General features: G+C 42.8%; 1 protein-coding gene across 5 annotated transcripts in view; it reads left to right on the top strand.

Moving 5' to 3' along the window:
* OXR1 (oxidation resistance 1) overlaps positions 1-20,248 on the top strand; it is a 327,657-nt gene that overhangs the window by 37,113 nt on the left and 270,296 nt on the right. For 3 of the 5 annotated variants that reach the window (XM_068397283.1, XM_068397280.1, XM_068397276.1), the window contains exon 1: positions 11,878-11,921. Coding sequence is in view for 1 of the 5 variants with exons in the window: in XM_068397278.1 (XP_068253379.1) it covers positions 11,905-11,921 (17 nt within the window). In the remaining 4 variants the exon portion in view is untranslated. Of the gene's footprint in view, positions 1-11,842; positions 11,922-20,248 lie in introns of those variants that run through there. The other 2 variants (XM_068397278.1, XM_068397282.1) reach the window with 2 other exon arrangements.

The raw sequence follows: 20,248 nt of genomic DNA, 5'->3' as shown, positions 1-20,248 counted from the left end.
AGATAGGATAAAAACCATTAATGTCATTAAATGAATGGCAGTGGGACAACCACAGTGATTATGAATGAAAGGAGTTTTTTGGTGCTGATAATACGGGAATAAATAGGTAGACATGCCAGTTGATAAGGGGAGGCTTTTAGTAAGTGCAATGTCTGAGAAGAGGCATTTGTAATAGTCAGGAAAATCTGCATTGTCGTATCTTGGGCTATATTCTTCAACCAGCTAATGACTAAGCATAAATACCCTTCACATTGTATTGAGTAAATGTCCTTCTCTTTTTATTTTCTTCCTTTTGAATATCATAGACTAGATTAAGTGAAAGTGCTTGAGTGCCTATTTAATAAGAAATTGGTATATTGAAATTACTGTTTTATATCCTCTTGTACACTCAAGTGACATCTTTAGATATAAGTAATTATCATTGGAACTGTAGGTAAAATGAAAATCAGTATCACAGCATTAGTATAAAAGTCAAAGTGTGAAAAACAGAATCCATATATTTTTAAGATGAATCTACTACTGCTGTTGTCTGTAGCATCTGTAATCAGGTACAAAAAAAAGTTGTAATGCCTGTTTTTATGATGATGGCTAATGAACTTGTGTGCATGACATATTCTGCTTTGTTTATCCGAGTTGTACTCACTTTACTCCCTTTTGAATTAGTCCAGATAACTACAGCCAAAGCTCATCTCCACTTCATCTTCCAAAGGTTTCTGTCTGTGTTTTGGCTGACTAAAGACTCAGGTCTGTATAATTGTGTTCCCTGTCGTTGATCACATTTAGCTGACATTGTTTTATTCTGAGGAGAGAGGGCTTTTGTCTGTTAAGAAATACAATGCTTGTGAAATACTGAACTGAGCTTACAGTACCACTACATTTCATAATAGTGCAAAAGAGTACAGGACAGAGAGCAATTCATCTGCTTTGGTCACAGGAGTTGTTTTATTTCTACATCTCTGTTTCTGTGGAATTACTTATGATTCCTGCAGTCCTCCCTCTGCTGCTGTAAATTACATGACTATGGTATATTTTGTCTTCAGCATTAGCAAATGATATATAGAAATCTGATACACAGTTTCTCAAATGGCTTGTAGTCAGACAGAAGTGAGACTGTTGTGTTGGGTTTACGTGAAGGTTTTGATAGCAGGGGGGCTGCAGGGATGGCTTCTGTGAGGAGACATCAGGAGCTGTCCCCCTGTCTGACAGAGCCAGTTCCAGATGGCTCCAAGACTGACCAGCCTTTGGACAAAGCTGAGCCCATCAGTGATGCCGGTGGCACCTCTGTGATAACATATTTAAGGAAGGGTGAATAAAGCTGCGTGGCAGCTGTGATAGAGAAGTGAGGGAGAAAAAAAGAAGAGGGAAACAACTCTGCAGAGACCAAGATCAGTGAAGAAGGAGGGGGAGGAGGTGCTCCAGGTGCCAGGGCGGAGATTCTTTGCAGACTGTGGAGAAGACCATAGGGAAGCACGTTGTCCCCCTGCAGCCCATGGAGGACCACGGTGGAGCAGATATCCACCCTGCAGCCCATGGAGAAACCCACATCACAGCAGGTATATAGCCTTGAAAGAAACTGCAGCCTGTGGAGAGCCTGTGCAGGAGCAGGCTACTGGCAGGTGCTGTGGCCCGCAAAGAGGAGCCCACACTGGAGCAGGTCTTCTGGCAGGACCTGTGATCCTGTGGGGGACCCATGCTGGAGCAGTCCATTACCTTGTAGAAAGCACCCACGCTGGCGCAGTTCTTGAAGAACTGGAGCACATGGAGGGGACCCACATTGGAACAGCTCATGAAGGATGGGATCCCCTGGGAGGGACCCCATGCTGGAGCAGGGGAACAGCATGAGGAGGAAGGAGTGGCAGGATGAAGTGTTACAGGCTGATCACAACCCCCATTGCCTATCCCTTGCGCTGCCTGAGAGGGGATGTAGAAGAGTCAGGAGTGAAGTTGAGCCTGGGAAGAAGGAAGGGGCGGGGGAAAGTGGGTTCAGATGTGCTTTTATTTCATAGAATCATAGAATGGTTTCGGTTGGAAGAGGCCTTATAGATCGTCTAGTTCCAATGCCCCTGCCACAGGCAGGGACACCTTTCCACTAGACCCGGTTGCTCAAAGCCCCATCCAACCTGGCCTTGAACACTGCCAGGGAGGGAGCATCCACAGCTTCTCTGGGCAACCTGTTCCAGTGTCTCACCACCCTCACAGGAAAGAATTTCTTCCTAATGTCTAATCTAAATCTACCCTCTTGCAGTTTAAAACCATTACCCCTTGTCCTATCACTACATGCCCTTGTAAAAAGTTCCTCTCCAGCTTTCCTGTAGGTACTTTTCCCCTTCAGGTACTGGAAGGCTGCTAGAAGGTTTCCCCGGAGCCTTTTCTTCTCCAGGCTGAAGAGCCCCAACTCTCTCAGCCTCTTCACAGGAGAAGTGCTCCAGCCCTGTGATCATCTTTGTGGCCCTCCTCTGGACTTGCTCCAGCAGCTCCATGTCCTCCTTATGTTGGGGGCCCCAGAGCTGGACACAGTACTGTCTATTTAAAAATCAATACATTTCTTTAGCATGCTCACAGAAGGCATGCTAAGAAACTTTTTCCCTCCTACTACAGTAGGCAGGATTTGCCTTGAATTACCTACAGGCAAAGGTGGATGATCTAACAGGGAATGGGTGACAGAGCACACCTACATCACCTCATTGTATATACTATGCGGATTTTGTGGCAGAAGCTACACTTAGCTATGACCTGAGAAAGATTCATATGTGGTGTTGTATGACGTAAAAAAGGAAGAGCAATGAAAGGAAGCAAATGGAAATGAAGGATATGGTGAGGTTTTGGTGACTGTATTATTTTGAAGAATGAAAGATGGGGGTTTAAAAACAAAGGATGAAAGAAAAATTATCAGATGAGGTCACCTGAGCTGTGACTGGGCTGAGGAGGCAAACTGGTAACTTCTTGTTGTTGTTGTTGTCTTAAAACCAGAAATATTTAGCTTCATTTTGGAAGAAGAAAATATCTGCTATGGAAACTGTATGATTCAAATGAAGAGCATACAGCAGTCATAATTTAATTAATTTGCAAAGAAAAAACTGGAAGTGTAAGAAGAGTAAATTAACAGGATTACAAATGTAATCATAACAGACAATAGTACTAGATCTTTGGCAACCATATAGTTGCTGTAAAAGACTGTTGACAGATGAAATAATCACCATAGTCAATATACGAAGTTAATTTCTGTATTTCTAAAATACTTTCCCTTCAGATATCAGAAAAAAAACATATTAATGAAAAAATACAGAATTAATACTTCTGAATGGCCATGATGCTGGCTGCCCTCACGATTTACAGTAGGCAAAATGAATTATTTATTAAACTCTTGGTACTGAACTGACCTTTGATCAACAACAGATGGCAGTCGGGTTTATTTCACTGCATAAGAATTACTGTTAAAGATTTCATTTACATTTCAGCTAAATCAGTCTTTGCATTAGTAACTACATTTTGGTTTTCTCTATTTGAATAGGACTTCATTTTATTGGCTCATTTATTTTTATTTATCATTTAGTTGCCTAAGAAGCCACTAATGAGTTATGTCCAAGAGCTGCCAAACTAAACCTTTAATTGTTTATTTGAATTTTAAGGTGTCCTTCCTTCAGGTGTGGAGGTAATTAAGCAAAACAGAAAAAACATCAAGCTAGACTACATAGGGAATAAATGTGTTGCATTTTTCTTAAAGGTTTGAAGAAACTATTTATTTTCATTTTTAAATGGTTGTGCAATATACTAAAAACGCTGAAATAAGTGATCTGAGGCGGTTTCACAGAGCTTAAGGCCAGGAGTAATCTCACTGTTTGTATCCACGGGCCATTGCATTTCTTCTGGTTAACCCTCTATGATCCCAGTGTCTTTGACTAGACATGGCTTGTGTTTTTTGAAGCATAGCTTTTGGGAAGAGGTTGTGATCCTACCTAAGTAACCTCTATACTGCAGAGGGCTACTTGCTGTAAAGCCGTTTCTCATATTACCTTGTGCCTTAGTTTTTTTTACACTGCTGTGTAAAGTACTTGAAAATTCAGATGGTATTTTCTTGCTTTATATGTTTCGGATGTATCTGCGTATTACCCAGCTCCTTTTACTCTCAGCAGCTCAGACTGTTAGATTAAAACAGTCTGTACAGTTCCTCAAGCGTGGAAGAGGGCAAACATCTACAGGAAAAAGCCAGCTTTTTCGAGAGGGCAGGAGAAAAGCACTGACCTACCAAAAGTGTTGTGTTGTAGATGATCTTATCCTTTTCTTCTGTGGTTTTTTTTTTCATCTTTTGGTAACTCTAAGGGTGTTGTTGAGTTTACCAGAATGTATTTTTCTAAGCGCCAGCAAATCAGTAGCTTTTAATACAGTATGGTATTTAGGTTTAATGCTTTGTCATTGAGACACACTGAATACCAAGATTACTTTGTTTTAATTTCTGATGGCATTGGGTGGAATTGCTCAAAAGGCCTCAAATGTATTAAAGTACAGTTTAGCAAAATAAATGTAATGTGGTTAGTGGGTGATTTAGCTGAGTACAGGGAGGTGCTTGGGTAGTATTGCAGTCTTTTGGAGGGGCCCATCAACAAAGAGGCCCTGCCTTTGGGCTGCAAGTATAAAGAACTTTGGAGCAGTGTATTTGTTAGATATTTTATGGGTACTTCACGACATGCTTGTGAGGTTTGAATAATGTTTAAGAGCCTTAGATTCTTTTACATTATTAGTGATTTTTTTTTTTTTAAAGTGATTATGATTACTGAAGTACAGCAGAAACTGGTTTTGGTAAATGGAGAAATTTTGTTTCCACTGAGTGATTGCTTTGCGGCAAGGATAGAGTTAGGAATATTTCTAGTTAACTTCATGCTTTGCTTGTCTGTTGATTTGTTTCTCAGCAGTCTTTTTCCAGAGATAGCCTGAATTAACTGACTGCCAAGTCTTTCTTAAAATTTTCTTTTCCATTTTACTGCAACTGTAGTACTTATATCAAAAGCCATCACATATTGTCTTTAATGTGGCAGTATATCAAAGCTTTCCTGAACTGCAAAAATTGTTTCATCCCCATTAGCTCTCATTGTCACTTCATCATACTGTAACTTAAGTAAGCATGACCTGTTCTGTGTAAATCCGTGTTCATTTTTTACTTGCCTAAGTACTGAACTAGAGTTCACTCTCTTTTTTTCTTTTTTTTATATTTTTCTTCCTCACTTGTTGGCTTCTGCAAAATAACCTGTAGAATAGTGATGCTGCTAATGAACTTCTGTATTCCAAGTGTCCCCAGTGGTGTGGGTACTAGAGTCACTCCCTTTGCATTCTTTGGGTTATTTCTTTTGAACTGGTAAGATTCTGTGTATAGTTCTTTTTATTTCAATGGTAACAATTTTCAAAATCTTTGGATTTGGTTGCTCTTTTGTGACTGAGTATTTCCCATTGCCTATGGAAGATATTTTGTTCGGCTCTTATTTTTCAAGGCTTACTGTGCATAGTAGTGTTTAATTTCTCAGGTCTTGCCTCATCTGCTTATTGCCCTCTCCTAGCTTTCAATATCTTTCAACTCAACTAAGTCAGATTTATATTTTGATATATTTTGTTCCTGTTTGCTGCTTTTAGTCCTGTATGTAAATATGCTGAATCTAGCTCTTCTGAGAAGAATTTAATATAATTTGTTTTTCTAACCTTTCAGAACAGAAATTTTAGCGTGTTCTTTTCTTGCTGTTTCCTTAAAACAAAAAATCATCTGTAGTCATCCTGTCATCATACTTGTACCAGCATTATATTTTAATTATTCCAACTTCAACTATGATTTCACTTCGCCTTCTATTATTTCCTTCTTTATATACAGACTCATAGATCACAGGATAACTCAATTTGGAGGGGGCCTCAGAAGGGATCTAGTCCATCTTCCTACTCAAAGCAAGGTCAGCTGTGAGATCAGTCCAGGTTGCTCAGGGCTTTATTCAGGTGGGTTTTGAAAAACTCAAAGGAGGGAGACTGCACAACCTCTCTGGGCAGTGTGGCCCACTGCTCAACTGTGCTCATGGTGAAAGTACTGCCATGCATCACTGCGAAGAGCCTGCCTCCATCTTCTTGATAACCTCCGTGTTGGTACTGGAAGGAGCCATTATGTCCCCTGAAGCCACCCCTTCTCCAGGCTGAAGCATCCTAGCACCCCCAGCCTCTCCTCACGGGGCAAGTGCTCCAGCCTGACCAGGCTGGAGGCCCTGTGCTGAACTTGCTCCAGTTTATCAGTGTCCTTCTTGCATGGAGGGGAGGGTGCAGAACTGGATGCAGTATTTCAGGAATGGTGTGATGATCCCTGAGTAAAGGGGGGATGATCCCTTCCCTCTATCTGCTGGCCATGCTCCTGCTACTAAAGCCTGGGATGCTGTTGTCCATCTCTGCTGCCAGGGCGTGCTGCTGGCTCCGGCTCAGCTTGCTGCCCCCAGACAGGCAGCACCCCATCCTATGCCATTGCAAGAGTTTCTTCTTTCCCAAGTACAGGGCTTTGTATTTTTGTCCTTGCTGAATTTCATAAGGTCCCTGTCAGCTCATCCCTCCAGCCTGCCCAAGTCTCTCTGGATGACAGTCCTGCCCTTAAGCATATCAAGTGGTCTCTGTTAATTTGGTGCGATCTGCAAACTTTATGACAGTGCAGTCCGTTGCCTCCTCCAGGTCATTGACAAATATCTTCCTTTGTAATTCTGTATGAACATTTTATACCATATTTATCACTATAATACAATCATTTCTTAACAGAAAATATTTTTGTTCTTGATACTTGTCCTCAGATTTGCATGGGTTTGAGCAGTCAGTGTGAATCTCAGTATATTATGCTTAAATATATCTGGTGTAAATGAAGAGGTTTACTGAGTTTTTATGCCAGTTTTACTGTATAAAATGGCATCTTTAAGACATCATTTTAGAAATCACTATTGCTGCTAACAAGTGTCTCATTTTGGAAGTCGTAGCCTTCAGAATTTCTCTCCAAGCAGATAAATGGTATTTCTCATCTGCTCCAGTGCAAAGTGAGTCTGCTTACTTTAAACAACCTGTCTTAGCAGTTTGATGTGGCTGTCTAGAAGAGAGGAGGACAGTTCTCTCAGGCTGTTCTGCCACTTTGCCCTGGGGACAGTACCTTCCACCGGAGAGGGGTGAGGTACAGCTGAAAGGCACAGTTACCCTTGCTAAGCCAGTGAAATGCTATGGGAAACATTTCTGTGCAAAAACTTTCTGTGCAAGGGAAAAAATGTCCAAAGTCCAAATTAATGTTTTGTTTAATATATTTGGTGACTGTATCAGTCGTCTTTTCTGAAAAAGGAGATAGCTGTGCCTCAAGGAAAAGGAAGGTGATGATGCCAGCAAAGTTTCTGCTGACATAAGTGGCAAGATACCCAAGACTTTTGCACCCGTCACCTTCAAGGGAGGATGCTTCAGCTACTCAGCAGTTTTATACCTGTTGGTTTTCCTCAAATAGCTTGTTCTGTTTTCTGAGAAACTGCAGTACCTTATGTCATCACTAACATTATTTTTTATATCCAAGAAGAGTCAGAAAGCATCAGAGCCCTTTAGTTAAAATTGTTACAAACATAAAAGCATTCTTATCTGCTAATGTAAGATGCTTAAAATATAATAAATGCTTGTGAATAGTGCTGTTTAGTGGGAATAGAGATGATCACCAAATGATTGAATAAACTGGGGTTAAAATTTTCAGTGTCAAAGTTCCACCAATGCTCCTGGGATCTTAAGTGACTGTCATTTTCAAATACGGGACCTGGACTTCCAGGTCACAACCTAAATACTTCTGAAAATTAAATTAAGGAGCTTGAACCTTGCTACTTCTAAGAGAAAAGGAACGCCTGACTCAGATCTTTATAGTGCATTTACAGATGTAGGCTCCACATTGTATAGTCAGCTATCTAAGTGGCTTGAGATATGTAATGTGTGCACTGGGGCAGAGGCTGATTTGCACTCCTTAGTCTCATCCATGTTCCATCTCTGAGCTGCGCATCTGACAGTGTAGGCATGGCTTAGGCTCCCAGTTAGCCTGACAGTCATAAATAGGGAACTGGAGTGTGATTTCCCAAGACATGCAGGGAATGTGCATGCACCAAATCCATTGACTTTCAATTGGAGTGGACACTTGGCTTACTTGCAGGCTTTAGAAATTCACAGTCAAGACAGCTGACTTGAAGCATGCATTTGTTATGCTCTCATTGTAAAGAAACTGATGTTAGTGAGTGGCAGGGGGAATAATTGCATGGGAAGGAAAATGTACTACAGGTTGATGATATTTGTGCTGCTTGCCCAGCTGCAAGGCTCTGATTTTGGAACAAGAGGGCATGGAAAGGAAGAGGGAGGTTCCCTTTGACTCTTTGTAGCTGTACAAGTGAAGGAGACACATGAATTAAACCCAACAAAACCCTACACAAAACAAAAAAGAAAATGCTTTAAGAGCAACTGGTAAATTGAGACAAAAATGTCACTGCCCAAACCCATAATGAAATATGGTGCTGTGAAAATACCACTTCCTCGCCTGGAGGTAATGAAACATTTTATCTGGTGTCATTTTATCTGGTGTGACATGGAGATGTGAAGTCCCCTTGAGCATCTTACAAATTTAGATGGGAGTTTGTAGACAAAAATCCTCCTGTCAGTCAAGATCATGTAATCACAGCTTCTTCCTGATGAGCAAAACATTTGTATTTAGATTGCACGTTTACATTTTAAAAAATCAACTAAACTTGGATAGATTTTTTTAATTTCTAAGCTATATCTTTTTGCTTTGAATTGAACATTTGGACGTAGGGCAGAAAGGTTTCAGTAGCATCAGGATTACATGCTGTGAGGGCAGTGGGCGTGTGTGATTGCATTCACAAGGGAAGTGAACTGAGGTCCCGAGCCATTGCAGGCTGGTGGGAAGGGACTTGGTGGAGGAAGCCTGGAGCTGGAGGGGCTGGTGCCTGCCTGTGCTTTGCAGTTGCTATTTAGCTGCTCCTTAGGCAGTGAAGGACTGGAGGACTATGAACCGGGGCTGCAAAAGGGACTCAGTTTGTGGGGCTGGGAGTGTGCAGGGCACCCAGAGCGCTGCCCGGGCTGCTCTTCATGGTTGCTCTTCTGAGTTGGTGCAGCAGTTTGAGTCTCTGTTTCCAGTTCTGCTGGGAGCTGCTTCTGGCACCTTCTCATCCAGGCTGCTGCTGAGAATGGCCGACTCCTGCTTTGGGAGGGCCAGGCTTGTGGGGAGCAGCAGCGATGCCCTTGTCACAGCCATTAGCACCGCAGCGACACAGAGGATCTCTGCTTAAACTTGCTTGGGGTAGCTTGCAGGATGTGCAGTGATGGTCTCAACACCCCACAGTGCATGTTCCCTGGCACTGACTGGTCCTAATGTCCTTGGCATGTTGGAGGCCTTGACCCAGATGGCACATTGAGGGAGGCTCCTGCTAGCCTGGTGTGGAGCTGCAGAGCTCCTGGGGCTGGGCAACAGGGGCTTCTCCTGGGGACAGGCACACTGAGTGGGGTGCTGACTTGCATGGGGAAGGAGCTGCAGAAACAATGAGCAAACCATGCACCACCAGAGAAGTGAGGAAGAGATACCTGGGGCCTTTGCAGAAACTCCGCAAAGATAAAAGCCTGAGCCATGCAAAATGAGGAAGGAGAGACAGATGCAGACTATGGGTGAAGAAGTAGTGGAGGGTGGCTCTCAAGACAGGGGGAAAGCTAATGACTTTGAGCAACAGAAGGGGGGTTCCTGCTCCACCTCACCAAATGCACAGAGAATGGCAACATGTGGGAGGAATTAGTAGTTCACGCACAGTTGCAGCACTGTGATCATATTGGGATTACAGGTAAATGGCGGGACAGCCCTCATGACTGCAGTACTGTAGTGGATAAATACAGGCTTTTCAGAGACCAGTGATAAGATCAGGTGGGCAAGCCAGGAGGAGGGGGTCTGTGTAAAGGAGTGGCCTGAATGCTGACCGGGCTCAAACACAGAAAGGAAGGACACAGACAGTGGAAGCAGGGGCAGGCTACTTGCGGGTGAACGTGGGAAATGTAGGAACATGTGGGAATACAGTCAGGACACCCAAAGCTCAGTTGGAATGGAAACTAGCCAAGGAGGTGAAGGGCAACGAGAAAGGTTTCTGTATGTACATTGGCAGCAAAAGGGAAACAAGAGGAGCATGGGCCCATTGCTCAGTGTGGCCATGTGGAAGAAAGGCTGAAGTACTCAATGCCTTTTTTGCCTTGAATTTTGCTGGAAAGATTTGTCCTCAGGCCTCCCAGATGCCTGAGCCTCCTAGCAGAGTGAAGCAGTACCTGCGGTAGAGGAAGACAGTGTTAGGGATCACTTAGCCCACTTGGATGTACACAAGTCCACAGGACCAGATGGGATGTGCTCAAGGGTGTTGAAGGAGCTGGCTGATGTTGCGAGGCTGCTCTCATCTTTGAAAAGTCATGGCAACCAGGGGAGGTTCTTGATGAGTGAAAAACAGCAAGTGTCACACCCAGCTAGTGACTAGTGAGGTCCCTCTGGGTTCAATACTGGGACCAACACAGTTTAGTATCTTCATTAATGACATCAGTGATGGGATAGAGTGCAGTCTCAGTAAGTTTGTGGATGATATCAAATTGCAGGCAGCAGTCAGTGTGCTGGAGGGCAGTGCTGCTATTCAGGGGTACCTGAGCAGGCTCAAGAAGTGGGCTGACGGGAACCTCTCAAAGTTCAGCAAAAGCAAATGCAAGGTCTTGCCCATGGGATGGAATAACTCTGTGCAAAAGGATGAACTGGGGAACAACAGCCTGGGAAGCAATGCTGCAGAAAGGGGGGCCTACTGAACAGTGATTTGAGCGTGATCCAGCAGTGTGCCCTTACAGCAAAGAAAGTCACCTGCATCCCTTGGCTGCATGGGCAAGAGTGTAGCCAGCAGGTCAGAGAAAGACCCTTCCCCTCTATTTGGCATTTGTGAGACTGACTGTGGAGTACCATGTCCAGTTTTGGGCTCCCCAGAACAAGAAGGATGGTCTATTTTATGGAGACCAAATGAGGTGGTCAGGGGGCTGTAGCAAATGGCGTACAACATGAGGCCAAGAGACCTGGATCAAGTCGGCCTTAAGAAGAGATGGCCAAGAGGAGACTGGACATATCCCTGAGCAACCTCATTTGATTACACCTGCTTTGAGCTGAGGCTTGGACTGGGCAGTTCCTCCTGACCTAATTATTATATTATTCTATATTTTCTTTCTTTTTTTTTTTTATATATATAAAGGTTGAAATTTCTTTTTGTTCAAATAATAACATTTCCTGAGGTCCATACTTAGTAGGCCCACTCCAGGAAATTTCTTATTTATATTTATGATTTCTTTCTGGAAAAATGACTTATTTACTAAGGTAGTCATTCAACAAATTGAGCACCAGAATGCAATCAAGATGTAAATTTATATAGCTGTGTTCAGACTGGCAATTCAGGAAGATCTTGTTTAGTTGCTTTGAGACACCTGAATTTCACTCGGGCACATGAGTTCCCCTTTCAGAGGCAAGGGCTTTAGTTGTTGCACTACCACACAGCATTATACCTAACTCTCTTGTTGAGTAACTGCTCTAACCACCTCAGGTTTAAGCCCTACCAGTAGGATTTGGTGTTAGGTTTTTTAACTTTTATCTTTTGTTTGTTAACCTTTATATTGTTTTACTAACCTTTGTATTTCTATAAAATTGCCAGGTATTCTCTGAAGTTGCACTGGAAGATGTTTACTGATGTACTTGCTGTTCGGGATATTAAAATCAAGGTCCTGAGTTGCTTGATCTAAAAATCTTTCTCTCCTCATCCAGGTCAACAGAAACAGCCTGTGCAGAGCAGTGCATTCATAAATGTGAAACAAGCCCACACCATCATGTTTGGCACTAAGAGGTCAGTTTTCACCTTCGTTGTTATGCTTTTTATCTCCAAAAACTAGTATGACTGTTGTGACTCTTAATCTGAAAATTTTACATTTTCTCTAAATGTACTGTTATACAAAATACATCAGCTAGATATATTGCTCTTTCCATTATATTGATTGTTTTTTCTTTGCTGTTCAGCTCTAGTCTACTTTAATTGACAGGTATGTGGCATACAGGCCATGTAGCACAAAGGCGAATAGTATCCCCAAGTCATTATCGATCACAGCAAGACTGCCAAAGAAGACACTGTACTAGTGCTGCACAGCACCCCTTCTGCTTTCTGGGTGTAGAAAGTAACACTAGGACAACAAACCCCAGTGTAAGATAGGTTCTTTTCTGCCATTTTAAGGAGTCCATACTGAATATGAGGAAACCTCCACCTCTTATTCTCATGATTCAGTGTCATACCCCAAATGTCTCAAAAATCAGCAATTTTGAATCCATGCTCTCTACTTCCTGCACTCTTTAAGTGCTTCTCTTAAGCATCAGGTGTTGCAGTTCTGCTCCTATATCTGTCAGCAGACAGCATGGCCTTGCTTCCCCCACAGTTCCTGCAGCTGCACAAGCCATCGCACCACCTGAGGCACCTTGCCAGGTAACAGCTTCTGCACCTGTGGGTCTTCCTCAGGAGAGTGTGATTTCTCTGTGGAACAAAGATACTATAGACCATTCCTCCCCTGTGAACTCCACTGATTTTTTTGCTTATTGGTAGGCTTTTAGGTTTTTAGTACAAGCTAGTCAAGGACTTCAACACTTGTGCCCCAGTCGCCTGGCAGCCTGTTGAAACGTTTGCCGTGTGCAGTGGCAGAGCACCTTTCATCTTGTACCTAGAGAAGTAGCTCACCTCTACTGAATTGTTGAGAAGAGGGGAGGCTAGCTTGCCTTTAAGAAGTAGCACATATGAAGCAGCATCTTGCATTCCTGCAGGAATCAAGAGTGGCAAATAATAAGAAAAAGCAGCTTGGTTTTCTGAGGTATCAGCTTGCACACCGGTTGCGCAAGGCTTCAGTGTGAGCGGCAGCCTCATCTGAGTCAGGGTGCTACCAGGGGCTGCCCAGTCCCTTGTGCTCCTGCAAGTGGGAGCACTGCTGCCTCACACAGGAACAAATTCAACGGGATATTTTGTGTCTGTCTGAAGTGGTATTGGCACCGGACTCCAGGCTCTCTTACCTTGTATACAAGATGCAAATGCAGTACATTTTTAGGGTAACTTTTCAGGAAACTGGAACTTTGGTCTTATTTTTAGGTAAGTTGTTTTGTCAGTATGATGAGTTTAAGATAACTGTTTCTGAGGGTACAGCGATGGAATTGCAAAGTTCCCATTTGAGGATTTTGGCTTTTAATTGGTTGCCTCTGCAGAATATTAACGTTCAAGTTAACCAAAGACATTCTGCTAAGTGAAATAAAGTATTATATTACATTATACTCAGGTGGGTTAGTTATTTTTGCCACTGTTTAATATTACCCCATATGTACTTCTTCTGGGCTGATCTAAACATTTTTTTTTACTTTCAGGATAGTCTCTTTATCTTTTCTTAGCACTATAAAGCAATGGCAAAATGAAGAATTGTATTTGATTGGTAGTGTTGAAATTTCATTCTTTATCTTTTCTTCTCCCAGATTGAATCTTGATTACTATGCAAATGAAAATTCCTCATAAGGAATATTACAGACAGTATGAAATTCTCTTTCATGTCTGCAAACAAGAGGTTTTATGAAAAAAGGCACATCTGGGGAACAGAAGTTCTTTGCATCTCCACTCTACTTTGTTCTGCTATTTCTCACTTTATGCATACTGTATTGAACCACTTACAATAAATAAAGGATTTCCTGCTTCTGGGAGGGAAAGACACAGAGTGGACTTCCATAACAGTAGCTTCTTATGTGTAACCTGGGAAATTACACACAGAATCACAGAATCACAGAAACAATCAGGAAGAGACCTCTGGGATCATCGAGTCCAACTATTGCCCTGACACCACCATGTCAACTAGACCATGGCACTAAGTGCCATGGCCAGTCTTTTTTTAAACACCTCCGGAGATGGTGACTCCACCACCTCCCTGGGCAGCCCGTTCCAATGTCTAATGACCCTTTCTGAGAAGAAATGCTTCCTAATGTCCAACCTGAACCTCCCCTGGCGACGCTTGAGGCTGTGTCCTCTTGTTCTATCGCTAGTTGCCCGGGAGAAGAGGCCGACTCCCACTTCACTACAACCTCCCTTCAGGTAGTTGTAGACCGCGATAAGGTCACCTCTGATGTAACACACTTCACACTGAGATATGTATTAGTCAACAGAAGGAAAAGCAAAAGATTTACTCCTTTTAGGGATGAGAACCTGATAGCTAGCCAGTCAAGTACAAAGGATGCTGTCTAGCTTGAGAAGAGAAACAAGAGCACACTTACTTTAAGAACTGTTAGACGTATTCCTGAGATTGGTACCATATTTTAGTTAGGCAGTGATCTGAGTACTTGTCAGGTATTGTGTTAGCCCAATTGCAGTGCATTTTGAATTTAATTTTCATAGAGGACTGTTAATTGTGAACAAGAAATTCTTGAGTTTTTATTGATCATTTTTAAAGGTTATAAACTCCTACAAATAGACTGCCTAAAACTGTTGAGAGTTCTTGAAAATCTTGGTTTGATACATTAATTCTCTTTGTAAAAAGAAATTCTGTATTTACTTGGAAATATCATGAGGAACAAAGCTATTTTTCTATAGGAAAGGGTGATCTAAGGTTTATTTTCTTGTAAAATTAGCTTTTAATTAGTTCTAAGAACACATTGCTAATTATAATCTCCACAAAACATTTAACAAAATTACAAAACTCTGACTCAGAAGCTCTCCTCTCGCTAGATCTTTGGAAGTTATCAGGTATGTAGTATCTCAGCTCCTTTTTTTATTTATACCTTTCTCTTAATTTTGCATACAAGGTTTATTTTTAGTGGATAATCCCTGTTGAACCGACTGAATAATGAAGTCGATAAAAGTGTCTGTCCTATCAGAACAGCTTTGACAAAACTCATATGTGAGGAAGATATTTGTCAGCTGCTTTATGAGAAGCTATGTTGTTAATGTGAGCTGACATCACTAACAGAGGTGAATTCCTCTTGATTTCAATTTAATTTGAGAGCTGATCCCATGCTTTTAAATACTGAACTACTGTGATTTTTCTGTGTTGTCTTATATTCTGCTCTCATCTTTTTCTCTATCATGTTAATTTTTCTTCAATTAATTAAATCTACAATAGACACCAGCATTGAAATAGCAGAGGTCAGTATGTATACCAGTGAGTTTCTGATGTGTTGTATTATTCATGTTGTGTACTTATTTCAGTCTTGCAAGAGCAATTGCTGATACCGTTGTCCTCCTGTGGAAGGGAAAAGTACGTAAATGGCTTCAGAGATGGGATTTTTATGTGTGGAAGTTGCTCTGCAAAGATAGGCCCCAAATTAGCACATCCTCAGGATTTGCAGTAAACTCTGTCTGACTGCCTACCTACCACTGGCATCATGACGTTCAGGGGTACTCTAACCTGTGCTTATATGCATTCTTCAGTTTGGAAGCCTTATGTTGTATAACTCATTTAAACTATGTCCATGCAGCTGGAGAGTATTTCTCCTGGATGACATGCTCGGTTCTCTTTTCCTTCTCTAGCCTAGATCAGAGCACTTCGAAAGATGGACTAAGTGACAAATCTAACTCCCAGTGCCCAACCATTTGGTCCCTCAATGAGTTTAGCAGACTGAAGGAAGCAATTGTGAGAAGCAGGAGGTGAGAAGTACGGGGACATTTGCTTAAGTGTATATGTGATACGGCTCCATTTCTGGAGCTGCATCCATTTGTCCCTTTTTTGAGGAGCCTTGCACATGGCTTATGTTTGAATTGGGCTTGTGGAGGTTACCACCTTGATGCTCTGAAGTGCATAAACTACCACTAGTATCTCTGGCTAATTAGAAGTTAGCTGCCACATCCAAATGTGTCTGAGTTGTCTCCTGCCATAAGTGTGTGGTGTCTCCTTCTTCCTGCATTGGTTTGAGCCTCAAGAAGGTCTGTAGAGCTAAGAGAGCAGCTAAGGCCCATGTGATTTGTTGCCAGCACTTAGGCTGTTGAGAGCTAGTGTTACCAGGTTTCATTCAAACTATTTTGGAGGAAAGAAAGAAAAGGCAAACAAAAAGAGGAAGGACTGTGATCTCCAGGCACCCTGATTGCCCTGATGTGAACTCAGGGGTTATTTTTATTGTGGTTGTCTTTGTGAAGAGCATTTTGTTTATACAGTGTGACTGCAGCCTGAGGCGCTGGTGGCTAATGCGGCTGGTAGCTTCTGTTATGTGCCAGGGGCTGGTTCGGTGCTTTGTGATGGATGGCCAGGTTGCGTGAATGGCAGTGCTGACAGCCTTGGCCTGTGGTCCAAGAGTTTCATAACACAGCAGTTGTTTCCAGAGGCAAATAGTTTTCTTTCCAAATCATATTCCAGTCAACAATGCTGGAAAGGTATAGTAAATTTTCTTAGGCCAGGTCTGTCAGCAGCAATTTGAGTCCTGTGATAAGCAGAAAAACGAACCTTTCTTCCAGTATCTAGTTATATTGGCATGTTTGTAATCTTAGGTGATAGCTGAGCTGGGGCAAATAATGTGACTGGTACAGAAGGAGGATGAAGAGATTTGGAAAGACACATCAGCTTTTTAGGCACTGACAGTTACTGACTTCCTATTCTTATATCTGGTTTTGATTAGAAAGTTAAGGAAATAGTGTTCATTTATAAGCTTCTGATATGAACAGACTGTAGTGTTTTCAAGATAATATAAGCCTAGTTTCTTCTTTTGCCTTAGCTGCAAAGGCTACCTTTACACATGGTTTCTAAATTTCATGGTTGTTATTGGTGTTAGTCCTGGGCTGTTCTTGTGTTTGTTCTGATACCTCTGCAAGGTTCTAAAGCATGGCCAGTGGATGGACATGAAACTCTGTCCGTTACAGAACATTAAGAGCATGTGTCAAAGTTCTTTTCTTTGGGATTTGTAAGTGTACAAAAATAATTATCTGGTTTGACCTAAATTCACATGGTGCTCACTATCCCCTTTCTTTTGCTGTTTAATTGAAAGTGGCGCTACTTAAATGAAGCTATAACATGCTTTGTCTCCTGCTCTGTTATCGAATTAATTTTCTTACTGCTGAACTTTGTTATGGTAGTGAACTGCAAAATAATATCTATTGACATGGACTCTTTTTAAGTTTACTACCATTTCCTAAATATGAACTTCCAATGTCTTGCACTGTTTTTTATTTCTTCGGGGCCTGGAGGCTAAATAATGCAAAATGATAAGGCAACTGTGGGACTTAAATACAACCAGAACAGACACAGTCTAGTATACAGACGTATATGGGACAACAGAATGTGTAACATCCTATACTGACTGCCTCTTGGTTTTCAAGGTTTTTTTTTCCCTTTTACACACCTGGCCATTTTTTCCAGCCTGTACTGTGCTTAATGAGAACTCAGATTTATTAATAGATCATGTAACTCTTCAGATGGGGTAAATCAAGCCTTCAGTGCACACATGGTCTCTCTATTGCAGAAATCACCCTTCCAGCATGGAGTGTGGCTCTCTTCTGATAACCCACAGCTTTTCTCAGCAGCATTTGTTCTAGATTTGGGTAAGCAAGAAGGAGAGGAAGTGGACCTGAGCATGTTGTTCCAGTTATGAATGATTGCTTGCTCACATCAGATAGCAGCAGGGAAGATTTTTCTTCTTTGCCTTAAATGTTCATGCTACCCCAGTGCCAATTGATCCAGGATGTAATGGGCCAAGTTCTCTGTATTTCTTGACAGCTTTATGTGTTTGTAGCTCCAGAACTTAACCAGCAGAACTTCAGCTTCCCTGTAGACTGGCAATTTATCTTTCTCATGTGTTTCCTCTGTTAAGTCTTCCATCTGCTTAGTTTTCCTCTTTCCATTGGATTTGGTATTTGCCACACACTACTTTCTCTGAGCCCTTTGTGCTCAGTTTCCTGTTTTCTGTCTCTAGAGGGTTTTGATCTTTTTTACTTCCTCTGGTAATAATGAAACTAAACCCCAAAGTAGCAATGCTTAACTAATGAAGTAGTAAGATAACAAAAATTGGATTTGCCATGGATCTGCAAAAAAAGTCCTGAAGAGTTTACAGGTTAAGTGGTGGGTTCACCACAGCCAAAAGCCAAACACCTGCACAGTTGCTCACTCACTCCACTGTCCCATGGGATGGGGAGAAAAGAGAAGGAAGGTAAGAATATTCGTGGATCAAGATAGAGTAATAGGTGAGGCAAAAGTGCACAAACAAATGAAAATAATTAATTCACTGCTTCCCATTGGCAGGCAGATTTTTAACCACTTTCTGGAAAGGAGGGCGTCAACACACGTAACAGTTACTTCAGAAGGCAAATGCCATAACCACGAATGTCCCTCCTTCCTCCTTCTTTCCTTCAGCTTTTATTGCTGAACACAACATCGAATGGGTGTGGAATATCCCTTTGGTCACTTCTGGTCAGCTGCCCTGGCTGTGGGTCCTCCCAGCTTCTTGCCCACATCTCAGCCTACTTCACAGAATCACAGAATCACAGAATCACAGAATCACAGAATGTTAGGGATTGGAAGGGACCTCGAAAGATCATCTAGTCCAATCCCCCTGCCGGGGCAGGATTGCCTAGACCATATCACACAGGAACGCGTCCAGGCGGGTTTTGAATGTCTCCAGAGAAGGAGACTCCACCACCTCTCTGGGCAGCCTGTTCCAGTGTTCACTCACCCTTACAGTAAAGAAGTTTTTCCTCAAATTTAAGTGGAACCTCCTGTGCTCCAGCTTGCACCCATTGCCCCTTGTCCTGTCAAGGGATGTCACTGAGAAGAGCCTGGCTCCATCCTCTTGACACTTGCCCTTTACATATTTATAAACATTAATGAGGTCACCCCTCAGTCTCCTCTTCTCCAAGCTAAAGAGACCCAGCTCCCTCAGCCTCTCCTCATAAGGGAGATGTTCCACTCCCTTAATCATCTTCGTGGCTCTGCGCTGGACTCTCTCTAGCAGTTCCCTGTCCTTCTTGAACTGAGGGGCCCAGAACTGGACACAATACTCCAGATGCGGCCTCACCAGGGCAGAGTAGAGGGGGAGGAGAACCTCTCTTGACCTGCTGACCACACCCCTTCTAATACACCCTAGGATGCCATTGGCCTTCTTGGCCACAAGGGCACACTGCTGGCTCATGGTCATCCTGTTGTCCACTAGGACCCCCAGGTCCCTTTCCCCTACGCTGCTCTCCAACAGCTCTGTCCCCAACTTGTACTGGTACATGGGGTTGTTCTTGCCCAGATGCAGGACTCTACACTTGCCCTTGTTATATTTCATTAAATTTCTCCCCGCCCAACTCTCCAGCCTGTCCAGGTCTCTCTGAATGGCTGCGCAGCCTTCCGGCATCTCAGCCACTCCTCCCAGTTTTGTGTCATCAGCAAACTTGCTGACAGCGCACTCTATTCCCTCATCCAAGTCATTAATGAATATATTGAATAGAACTGGTCCCAGAACCGACCCTTGCGGAACTCCGCTAGACACAGACCTCCAACTGGACTCTGTCCCGCTGACCACTACTCTCTGGCTTCTTTCCTTCAGCCAGTTCACAATCCACCTCACTACCCGATCATCCAGACCACACTTCCCCAGTTTAGCTGCGAGGATGCTGTGGGAGACCGTGTCAAACGCTTTACTGAAATCGAGATAGACCACATCCACAGCTTTACCATCATCTATCCACCGGGTAACATCCTCATAAAAGGCTATCAAGTTGGTTGAGCAAGACTTCCCGTTGGTGAAGCCATGCTGAGTGCCCCTAATGATCCCCCTATCCTTGATGTGCCTAGAGACAGCACCAAGAACAAGTTGCTCCATCACCTTTCCAGGGATGGAGGTGAGGCTGACCGGTCTATAGTTACCCGGGTCCTCCTTCCTGCCCTTTTTGAAGACTGGAGTGACATTCGCTTTCCTCCAGTCCTCAGGCACCTCTCCCGTTGCCCACGACTTAGCAAAGAGGGGCAGGACAAGACAGGGTGACAGAGTGGGAAACAGAGAAGGACTTGGCACTGTGTAAGCAATAGCTGAAACATCGATGTGTTATCAACACTGTTTTAATCACAAATCCAAAACACAGCACCATACGGGCTGCTGTGAAGAAAATTAACTCCATCCCAGCCAGACCTCGCACAATGTAAAAAGCCCAATCAGTGTTCATATACTGGAGCTTAAGCTCCAATAAAATGGTTACATATA

This window comes from Nyctibius grandis, chromosome 3 (genome assembly GCF_013368605.1).
Source record: "Nyctibius grandis isolate bNycGra1 chromosome 3, bNycGra1.pri, whole genome shotgun sequence".
NCBI lineage: Eukaryota > Metazoa > Chordata > Aves > Nyctibiiformes > Nyctibiidae > Nyctibius > Nyctibius grandis.
Note: the sequence above shows the minus strand (reverse complement) of the source record. Positions and strands in the feature narration are given on the sequence as shown.